Here is an 11,745-nt window from a genome sequence, read left to right as displayed (position 1 = left end):
ACTCAAGAAGAGAAAAAAACCAAAACCACTACAAAACCCATCCCACCTAACACCAACATCAAAACAAGAAGCTTTATGGGAAGACATTTCCTACAGCACTTGAGTTTGTTCCACCACAGGATGTCATTTAGTTCCATTCCTCCTCCTTCTGCACATCTTGAGAGTAAAGCACTGAGAGCACCTTTACCATAAAGCAAATCCTGCTCTTTACCCCTGCTCCTTCAGATTTCTCCAACAAGCATGCACATTTCCAGAGATTCCAGCAGTGGTTCTCACCCTCTCTCTTAGACCCATCAAGTGTGTGCCAAATATTTTTCTGACCAAGCTCCTTCAACGGATCCCTTCAAAATACACATACATTTTAGCACGCGTGGTTTGAAATAGAGGAGCCACAATACTGTACCTCTATCTTGATTCTCTTTGGTGACAGTTCATCCCTTTCTCCACATTTAGATCTAGAAGAGAAGACATTTGTTATTAGTAAACAGAAGATTAGCCCTGAGCACCAGAGATAATAATGAGAAATAGTCAAGGAAAAAAAAAGTAAGGCAAGGAGAAGTCAGATGCACAGAAAAGCATCCAGTTCACTTGAACTCGGCATTAAAAGCCACTTGAGCACAGAGGAGAAGTATACAAGTGCCTTGTGTTGTTTTCAGAAGTGTCAGAAGACTCATGCACTCTCATTCTGAACAGAAAGGAAATCTGCCTGAGCACAGAGAATCACAGAAACGCCTTTTACTTTGACTACCCAGAATGGATTTGTGTTTACATATAATCAGCATGGAAGGAAGGAGAGCAAAAAGAAAAAAAAATACAAAAAGCCCCCAGAACTGTTATGAAAATGTAGATGGAAAGGGTATTGCAATAAAGGTCAGAGTAAAAATGTGAAAGCAGTGCACAGAAAGTATCTGGATGTAATAAACACGAAGGAAAGTTCATTTTTAACTGTAATCAGAAGCTATTAAGCCTTTGCCATTATTCCATAGCAGTTCACCTAACAGAACATTAACAAGTGAATTAGGACTCTGCTTCTGTTTTTTCAACCAAGTTCACAAGACACTCCCTACGATCTTATCTTTCTCATTCCCTGGAAAAAAGCAAACTCAGTCTGCAACGTAAGAACAACAACCGCCACCACCACCAGCAAACCCAAAAAATGTGCCACATTAGGGAGCTTTTGGCTACTCTGCCTATTTTACATTAACCCTGAAATACTCAAATGCCTCCTATGCCTGAAACGCTACACTCTCAGATGCCTTTGCACCTGCACTATCACTGCCCTATCTGTACACCAGAGAACAAATAAAAAGGTGATTCAAGACAGCTCAATCTGAGCAGTTCAAAAGCTTCAAGACTTACATAGCACTTTCCTACCTTACTTGGAAGAGCACTTCGCTAGCTAGAGAGCAGGAAGAAAGAGTCTCGTGTGCTTCAGAAGAAATGCTGTGAAACTGATTAGGCGAAGGTTTTAGAGTTAATTAAAGCCTTACTTGGTGGTCCTGTAGGTATACTTGTACGTAACTTCTCGGGAGATTTGCCGAGCTAGCGCGAAGAGTTCATCTCTCCTGGTCAGCAGCGCGTTATCTTTCACACACAGCTGAGCAGCTGCTTCGTTAACTGTTAGCTGGAAATTAAAGACAAAAACAGATCTGTGATTCCAAATACTTTCACCCACTGTCTTTGCACCCCCTTTTGAAATACTGAAAGATTTCAACAGCAAGCAAGATTACTTCTAGTGGTAAACTAAACCCTGGACGGTTTCTTCCATTTATTTATATCCTTAACACACATCAGCTTCTGAGAAAAGATACAAAGCGCCCTGAACGTTCTTTAAAGTTAAGCATTATTGAAATACCCTCGATGTGCTCTGCCTGTGCCTCAACCCAGCGTTAATTAAATCTCTGTACAAGACAGGAGCTCTGAGCATTCACACTGGTTGGCTCCCAAAGCCTGGTTTATAGGGAGTACTATTTTTATAACCGCAATATGCCCCGGACTTGAAAAAAAAATCTGACAGTGTGGGTACAGATGGCTTTCCCTGGTGAATACAGCATGCATTCCGTAGAAGGTGATGGTTTAAGAAAGGATTAAACTTTTTTTTAGCGATGCTTCTCACCCTGGTGTTTGTGAAGACTATCTTCAGACATGAATCAAATCTAACTAGTTTCAAGGATGTTTTCCCAAGCCTGCTGGGACACATTTCTAGTGGCTCTGCTGCTGGCAATAGTTTGATAAAGAAAAAAAAAAAAGCCTTAAGGCTCAAAATGGTTTCATAACGTACTTGAGACACCTATAGAAAGTGGTGATACTGCCAGCAACTGCAAAACATCGCCGTCTAAAAAGCACGCTATCAACACTAAGGATACACAACTTAATTATTGATGTCATGAGAAAAACCCACACTGGGATGCAGGAAAAAAGATTCCTCCGCTCCTTCCACAGCAAACAGGCTGACGAGACATTTTCACTTCTTCCTTAACTAAAGAACAGCCAGCAATGGTCACGAGGCGTAACAGCAAGAGGACAGCATAACAATACTGCGGGTCCTTTTCGCAAAGGGTGCACATAGCTTTATTTTTCAAAAGGAAGCTGCTCTGCACAGGCTTGGCTTCTCACAAGTGAGCACAGCCTCAGACTGGCTGCTGCCATCCGCAGTACATTCTGTGTTAGTCTCAGAGTCATGAACATTCCAAGTCAGCTAGGTTATTTCAAGCACACTGAGATATTCTTCACAGGCCAAATTGTGGCATCCCTGGTCCCTGCCTGGCTGAGGAGGCAGTGCAGAGCGGCAGCAGCTCGGTGTGCAGGCTGAAATGCTTGAAGGTGGGCACAAACACACAAGGGGCCTCTAATGCTAGGGGTCTTAATGCCAGGACGTGCTCTTTTACCTCGCTATCTATCACACTGCTCCTGCATTAACTGGGAGCTTAGCAGCTCACCTGAACCACTGCACCTTCGTCCCTGAAGGACGGAAGCTGGCACACGACACAAGGAGCACACCATCCTCAGGCAGAGCTCCTGATGTCAGCCAAAAGAGAAATTTTGTCTAGTGCCACAACAGTTCTCCAGGGAGGATGGCAAAAACATGCATCAGCAGAGCTGAGACTCTCTGTGCAGCCAGCACCCAGTGAAACCTCACAAGAAACACAACTGCTCTTCTTGATATTTCACAAGCGTTTTTTCCTCTTCTTCAGCACAAAAGCCTCTGATCTGATTAAGATGTTTCCTGTGATACCTGAATGCTAAGCAGAGCACAAACACATCTTCAACAGCTGGATACGTGACCTGAGCTTTCAGTCTCCGTGCAGACAAAAAATGCCCCACAGAGATAGATGCACAAGGAAGCTGAAGTTCACTCTGTGCAACACCTCTAGGTTACTACGCTCCTACAGAACAACATGCTAAAATAACCAACTGTTACCCATTTGAGAGGAACCGTTGCTATAATGGCTACCTTTTTCAGAAAGAACCCAGGAAAAATAATACAAAAATAAAAGGTTAATACAGCACCTATGGCAAGAATTACCATCCAAAGCAGGTGCTAATTTCTGTCAGAGTGATAGCTATTACTTTGCACAGGATGAATAATATGACTAATGTTTACAACATAATTCCAAGTATTTTTTATCCCTCAATAAAGGTTGCAAAGAACTAAAACGGCTGAACACTTTGGGTACTTCTAGACAAATGCTGTTTATCCTAATATATAAGAAAAGAGAAATGTTTGTTTGTTGATTTTTCCTGGTTTCTCCTCAGAGGTCAGACCCAGACTACTGAATTGCATCATGGCTTCCTGCCTTTTCAGGAGGCACAATCCTGCTGTGAGAAAGTACTGTATGCCTGAATAGCACGATTCTGTATGCTGGAAGCCTTGATGACAGAGCAGTACGTGACCGTACAGGCTCTACAGAGAAGGATGGGTACATTCCCATCTGATGGGGTTTATAGTCTTGCCCCCCCCTCCCCCTCCACCCTCCCTCTACCCACTTAGAATCACATAATTAAATACTAAGCCTTACTGTTCTGATGAGTCAACAAAAGAAAAAGGAAGACACTGAGTTAGACAGAATTTATTGCTTGTATTTCTTAGTCCTGTTTCTCACACTATTAAACAGGATTTTTTCAGTTTTATAGGTACCCAGACAAGTACTGAAATACCGACAAGCAAATTACAGATGTGACTCAAACACACCAGAGTCACTGAGTGCAAGGCCAAGCCTCACACGCATCCTTCCTCCACTCCAACTTTAGACACGACTCACTCTCCTGCCTGAAAGGCTGTGCAACATGGAGACAATGGGAAGGATTAAGGAGAGCGTGTTTACTAGTTTTGGAGCCTCTTTGTTTCAAAGACTTTGCATTAGATTAGATAAGTGCCTCAGGCCGATAATGCTACCAACAGCACATACCTCCAGAATAGCTCAGCAGTTGCAGTTCTCATTGGTCTCTGATGCCTGCTCAAGCCCCTCGGGATACCACAGAGTTCACACAGTAACAGAATGCTCTCAGTATCTTACCACCAAGTTTAAGGCAAATCTGCATGCAACTCCACACTGCTTGAGGAGTCAGAAGTGCCCTGATCTTTATCATAAGAAGCAATCCACTACTCAAGCTTTTTAAATTCACAGAGAAGTTTATTCAGCTGCTCACTGCCAGCTGCAAGGAGAAACTTTGAACTGCAAGGCAGAAGGACAGTCTTGGAATGTATTAACACGTGCAGAAACATCATCTCCGGACGAGCAGAAGCTTACCTCCCTGCTCGTTTAAGGTCCTTCCTTCAGAGCAGCTACATGCTTAAGCCATTGAAAATAAAAATCCACTGAAATTGAATTCATAAAAAGGCAAACTCTGGTTTACCAAACGGCAAACAACAAACAGTCTCAGCGGTCACGGAATATCTGTGCCTTTTGTGCTTTAATGCAGAAATGAGAGAAAACTGTTCGAGACAAAACTTGGTGATATCCAGCCTCTTTAAGCAAACAGTAAACCAGTTATGAGCAAATTCCTCTTGTTTGCATGTGTGCAGCTCCCATCAAGTTCAGTGAGGCCTCACATGCGTAAGTGAGGCATAAGTCAACCACATACTCCTTTGATCCCATGCCCTTAGTCACAATAGCGATAGAAATATTTCCTAAAGCCAAACCATGCTCTCATTCCAGCTTTAAACATGGTTTTACAATGATCTGTACAGCTGCACTAAGACACAGTCACAGGGCAGAGCAGTCCTCCTTTCTTCCAGTTCTTTGGCACTCTGCTCCTCCAAACGAGCACCCACTGTTCACACCGCCAACTTCAGAGAGCCACTCCTGAGCCCAGCACACCTAACACACACACTGCCCCTCCACCCTCAGTGCACACCTTGCTGTCTGAGGAGACGTCTGCTCAGATTTCTTTCAGACTAAATTCTTCAGCTCCTACTCCAGAAAGAGATGGAAGAAGCGCATGGCCGCACGTGCTGTGCCGCAGGCCTTGACTGCACCCATCCTCAAGTGAGGAGAAGCCCTTTCTCCCAGTCCTGACTGCACCAACACACATGGGGCACCTCACAATTAAGCCTCCCAAATCCTGCCTTCGCTTCATAAGCCACATGTTCTGTTACAGGAGAGACTTCTGCAAGGACAGGGAGAAAGGCTACGTTTACATTTGTTCTTGCATATTGGAACTCTATACATCATATGCATAGACACAGTCACAAAGCAAGCAAGTGAAAGGTGTGCAACTGAAACCTGTAGTGCAAACGTGACTGACTAGTGACAAGTTCCCATGAAGTGTCTCCCTGCTCTGCTGTTCAAGTGCTTGTAAAGTCACTGCTAGTAACGTGCACTGTCCTTCAAGTGAAAATACATAAGCAGGAATGTAAAGAAAAAGTTTGTTTTCTGTCCACGTCCTCAAAAACACTAAGAGAATCTTGTTTTATGGGTAGAACAATGGGTAACACACCTACCAAACTTCCTTTTGAAGTGAAAAAAGGCTAAAGCCAGTACAACTTTTTTGGCACTCCTGAAACATAAACACTGCCTTCCCTTTTGGGAGCTCAGTCTTACATGCCAAATTTTAAATCCAACTGAAATTTTGCAATCTCTGTTAACTGTAAAAATGCTGATGCAGCATTCATATCAACAGTTGTTCTGGCACTGCTTTGACTTAATGTTTGTTCTCTTGTACTGTACTTTGGCATCAGGGAACTATTCCCAACACAGACACACCTATCGTGTTACAACATAGGCAGCACGAGCCTCAAGAAAGCCAGAATCGAAGCGAAGGAGGCCTGCACAGACTGTTGAGGACAGGAAGGAACAGATACTAAGCAGGTATTGATGGCAAAATCTTCAGAGCACAGTCACCCATCATTGCTGGAGACAGTAATGTTTCTCCTCACAACTTTCACTGTCTGCACTTTGCTTGGCTGGCCCAAAATCACTGTGCTCCCTGAAGAACGTGCCATAGGTGGTATCATTAAGCTTCATCCTTGCCCAAACACCACAGAAACACCCCCCCAGGTTTAGGAACCTCATCTGCAGAACCCTTTTTTACTTCATGTGAGCTACAGAGAAGGGTCTAGAGCAGCGTGAAGCAACCAAGCCGGGTCATTCTGTTACCAGACACAAGTTGTCTTAGTTATTAGTCTTCTAAACAACCAGCTTATGCTCAAAGGCCCAAGAGAATATGAAGACAAGACAGGTTTAAAAGGGTGCTGAGTGCCTAGAGTCCCGAGGAACATGCTCAGTGCAACACCAGTGTGCTATTTCGTGCTTAAACCCTCTGTCTGGAGGGCTGTAGCAGTGACTGAGCATTCTGGTGACATAAAGCTGAAGTCAGCGGTGCACACACACACACTCACACACACACCCAGGAAAGGGTATTTCTTTTTCACCCAAGACTTCTATTCCTGGGCAGAGCTGGAGATGTCTCTTGCAAGACACGCAACTCTCATTATCCAGTCAAGAGTGCCCATAGAAAGTGTACTCTATAAACAGCCCCTCACAAAAAGTGCAGAAATAGGGGAGGAAGCCCACTGTTGCTCAAGGGACTTTACCTCGTGGAGAGTAAGATGCTTGCCATCCTTTCTTTTTGAGTCAAATCTGCCATATATTGCACTGTACTTCCTGATTTCCTCCTCTTTGTGAGGGTCCTCATCGCTCATCTCAAAGATGTGACCAATCATCTTTGCCAGTTTCTTATTTGTTTTCAGTAACTCCTTGACTTCATTCAAGTCACTTTTGGGCAAGGAGGGAACCATACGTTCTACGCATTCAGCAACTGACAGAGCAGCAGCGGCATCCAGCGTCTCACTGTTCTCCTTTGGTGAAGCGGGAGAGCCGAGGTCAGCCGGGGAAAGGCTATGCTCGCTCTCTGTCGTGTGGTGTCCTTGCCAGAGCCTCGGCTCGCTGCTGCTCTGTAGTGATAAGCTCCCCACCACGTCAGATTTGCTCGCACCCACGCTCTGCACGCACGTTGTGGCAGCGCATTTTGGAATCTTCAAGTGAGGCTCTCTGGTAGCGCTGTTCCGTTCGTAACTACTGCAGGATATCCCCAGCCAAGCAGGAGACCCTTCTGGCAGTTTATAGATCGGAATGCTGCTGACCGGTAAGGAAGTGAGAGGCTGGTTAAAAAGACCAGGGTTTGTCACCCAGTCCCTCAGGGCCTTCTGCAACCGTCGCACGTGAAGCGGCTTGCTCGCCATGCCTACCAGAGCCATTATCTCCAAAAACTCCTCTTCACCTGCTTCACAGAGCTGCTGGACGTCATCACCACCCTGCTGAATGAAGGCATCGAAGTAGAACAAGAGATTTGCTTTTTGTAGTATTCGATACAGCTGCAGTTCCCCAAGGGTTCTGGGTAGCGCTGACGCCATCACGGATGACAGAACCTGCAGACAGCGAAAGCAGAGAGAAGATGAACATCAGAACGCTGACACTCAGATGCACTCCCCCCCCGCATCTTTCCTTACGATTGTCAACTGAAAGGATGGGTTCTTTTTTTTCCGCTCCCATTACAAGAACACATATGGAAATGATAAAATTGGTGATAATTCTCTTTTTTGTTGACCAGTTAGTATCTTATCAAACAAGAGACTCAGCTGAAACATTTGTGAAAAAACAAATCAGTAGATAGTTGCGATGCACCTACAAAGATGATGATTCAAACACAAAACCAGCTTGTTTTCAGCATTCCCTCTTCATGTTTGTTCCCAAGAATGTCATTCAATATTGCTCACTGCTTCTACACCACTTTTTTTTTTTAATTATCTTCAGATCAAAACGATCACAAAAGAATTACTGAGTACTTGATCCTCTGAAGAAAAGAAAAACATCAGTTTTGATTCTCCTTAATTCTCAAATCGTCTTCCTCCATGACAATCTGGAGGACTGTAAGAGGAAAACAGAAAAAGAAAGCAATGCTTCACGCAACCCCAGAGAATGAACGAAGCTGGATTTGCGAGGGACTGCTTCAGAACCAAGCATTTCTACCATCTTTACCACTTGATCTACATAGGATCTAATACCTCTGCTCATCTTAATCACAGTAGCAACAGCCACAGACGAAACAAGAACTCCGATGGATTCCAACACATACAGTTTAAAAACTTGGAATTCACCTGCCCGTTCCATCTGCTAACAGCAGTGGGTCATCGATAGCTACGAGATGAAATAGCACTTGGCTATACAGCAATTGCACTCCAAAGGCTCCCAAGAGACAAATAACACCAGTCGCCTGTCCTTGTTGCTGCAGGAAAGCCATTTGTACAGGTTTCAACTTGGGAGAAAGGTGTTTCTGTAAAACCCGCATTATCCACAATAATCCCACAAATACGAAACCCTTCAGAGAACGCTAAGATCTCACACTTACACGGCGGCTTTCACAACTACAAGCAGATAATTTCCAGTATTAGTGTATTAAGCTAAACGACCAATCAATAAGACCTAAAGCATGCAATTTGCAGTTGGTTCTGAAGGTAACAGAACTAAAACACAGAACTCGTCTGCTAGCATTACTGCTTTTTCACATTATACACTTATTTTAATGTGAAATAATTCACATCGTGCTTCGATAGCAAACGCAGTAACACCCCAAAATCTGCACTTAGAGAACACAATGGGGGAAAACCAGTTTAATGACACGAAACAAAAATATACCCTCAGCACAGGACTGGCAGAAGAATGAATATATTTTTACGTATCTACTAGCAAAAAATCAAAATCAGTAGGCCAACAAACTTCACAAAGACGTGTATGGCAGTGATCGGATACAATATGAACTAAATAAAGGCCTGAAAAATAAAAGAGCTGCACATCTCGTCCTTTAAAGTTCTGCAAAGCAGAACTGACAGCCATAGCTGTTGCATGCGAGTAGTCACCCCAAGGGCCTGCTGCTGGGACCTACATCTACCAGGCTGTGTGCTTGGAAACTCGAGGTGCAACTGGAATGCCAAAGAGCTGCGTGTTTTTAGACAAAGAGCTGAACTGTAGAAAATCATTAATTGCAGAACAACAGTTAAGTACAGTCTACACTCCTAGATGGGAGCAGCAATAAGGAAACGAAGCACACTGCTTAAGGAAATTCTTTAAACAGCACATAATTCTGTACTCTAAAGACTGCCATTACTTCTCAGAAGTTGTTGGAAAAACACTCCAATTCCATGCAGACTTGGACAAGACAACACTAACGGCCTACGGATCAGCAGCACTTCAGCAAACTGCTCCTACCCTCCTGCTTCAAATGATGTGGTCCTTTTCTTATCAATACCACAAATCAATTTGTTTATATAACTGCTACAAGAATACCCATTCTCTCTGAGAGACATCCATCTCTGCACCGAATCTACATACATCTACATAAACGGGCTTTGTGTGGAGAACCAAATTGAATTCTGAGACGAAGGTGGCAGTGAAATTACACGCAGCCCAAGCGCTCCAGGCAAGGCATGGAGCTAATTTTTCCAGCCCACGGGCTGGAAGAAGCAACCATAGCCCATGAGCAGCCTTTACCTAGAGGCTCTAATCAACAAATCTCCTCATGACAGATAATACTGGATTAATATGTACTATGGAGGCGTCAGCAGTGAGTCCACAGTTCAGACTGCGCCAAGGTTTGCATTTAAAGCAAGACTGAAATCCCCTTGTTTCATACTTTGAAAACCAATTCTGCTTTCCAAATTTAGTACAGTAACTCCTCAGAGGGCCACGCAAATTTTCCATGTAAGATCGCTCCTAATTTCCGCAGAGCAGACATTTTCAAACACTCCCTCTTTCGACCTTCCTCCTCCTCTCATCAAGCTGAGCTCCTCCAGTTGGACCACGCTCACCCCGACAACATCTCGAGCACTTGAGAGCTTTCCCACCAGGACAGCCCCGCTCCCTGCCAGCTGTGCTGCCTGCCCAGCCCCTCCCGGCCCACTCCCCAGCTCAGCTCTGTGCAGCCAGGGAGGCAGTGAGCCGGTCAACTTGGAAATGTGAGACGGGACAAACGGGAAAAGAAGCAACAACAAGGGTTTGCTGAGACAGCAGCGTGGCATTCCAAGAATCAGGAGCCCCTAACCCAATAGACACAGTGCTGCTCTCTCTGCTTGTCTATTGGGCAACACCAGCCACAGGGCACCCACTCATCGGGGTACCAGTGCTACCCATGTCTCATGAGATGTTTAAACAGCTTCTCTGAGGCAAAAATGAAAGCTTCTCACCCTTGCTACCATTTCTGAGAGCAGCAGGGACAGCACTTTTAGGACAAAGGGTAGGCACGAGGAAGGGTTATGCAATGGGCAGACAGTGAGAAGCAGACACCACAAATTGCGTATGCTCCTCAGCAGGGAGAGCACCTCAGGAGGCCCCGGGGCACCACGGGCATTCCTATTCCTCCTCTTCCATGGCCACCCCGAACGAGCTGCTTTGGGAGAAGCAACATCAGAGGCTCCCCTGATGCCAACCCAAATGCCGTGCTGCTGTACAGCGAACATACAAACCTGCTGAGCACATCCAGCTGCCAGCCCTCACAGCAAAGGGCTGCAACACGAAGCGAGTGCGAGGATACGCGTTCATCTTTTACATTTTCCACGCACAGAACAATGAAGCCAGGAAACTCCCCGTGGCAGAAAAAGCAGTTTGGAGCACAGGTCGAGCTGCGCGCCGTGCCAGCCGTACAGGAACCAGGAAATCACGGCTCAGACCCGCGCTGCCCTCGCCCAGGCAGCGCTCACGCCTCCTCCCTCGCCCCCACCGCCTCCACCCTACCGCTGACCGCAGCGCGGCCGTGGGAGCGGAGGGCAGCGCAGCAAACACGGCACAGCGCGCCGCCAGACCCGGCCCCATCCACAGCCCGACCCAACCGCCTCTTCGCAGGTACCGCCGCACGCCGATGGGACCCGAGCGTCACCGATTCAATAGGGAGAAGGAGAAACACGCAATCCCGTATTCGAGGCAAAAGTCACCGTTTCATAATGCATCTCCATCACTTGGGGCGTTCTGAAGTCTCTGAGGACGCACCGGGTTCGGAGCTGAGCGCCGCGCTTTGCATATTCATCGCCTTTTGCAGCGTTTCCAGAGGACTTTTAGCAGGAGAGGAAAATTACACGGAGCTCCAGCAACAGCGAGACTTTGCAAATTAAACAAGTCTCGTCTGGCTCTGAGATGTGCCAAAATACAGCCTCGCTGGCGGGCTCCCCGCTCGGGCACTGAGCTGCAACTCCTAACAAACCGAAACACGCGGCAATCGCGTGAGGGCACGGCACCGCTCGGCACCGCACGGCCC

General features: G+C 45.8%; 1 protein-coding gene across 3 annotated transcripts in view; it reads right to left on the bottom strand.

Moving 5' to 3' along the window:
* Positions 1–11,735, bottom strand: part of NAB1 (NGFI-A binding protein 1) — a 23,720-nt gene extending 11,985 nt beyond the window's left edge. The window contains exons 1-4 of one of the 3 annotated variants that reach the window (XM_010713374.3): positions 10,961–11,735; positions 7,037–7,870; positions 1,491–1,624; positions 404–455 (exon numbers count right to left, since the gene is read on the bottom strand). In XM_010713374.3, coding sequence (XP_010711676.1) covers positions 404–455; positions 1,491–1,624; positions 7,037–7,855 — 1,005 coding nt within the window. In that variant the 5' untranslated portion in view covers positions 7,856–7,870; positions 10,961–11,735. The remainder of the gene's footprint in view (positions 1–403; positions 456–1,490; positions 1,625–7,036; positions 7,871–10,960) is intronic. The other 2 variants (XM_003207428.4, XM_010713376.3) reach the window with 2 other exon arrangements.
* Between the last annotated feature and the right edge of the window lie 10 nt (positions 11,736–11,745).

This window comes from Meleagris gallopavo, chromosome 7 (genome assembly GCF_000146605.3).
Source record: "Meleagris gallopavo isolate NT-WF06-2002-E0010 breed Aviagen turkey brand Nicholas breeding stock chromosome 7, Turkey_5.1, whole genome shotgun sequence".
NCBI lineage: Eukaryota > Metazoa > Chordata > Aves > Galliformes > Phasianidae > Meleagris > Meleagris gallopavo.
Note: the sequence above shows the minus strand (reverse complement) of the source record. Positions and strands in the feature narration are given on the sequence as shown.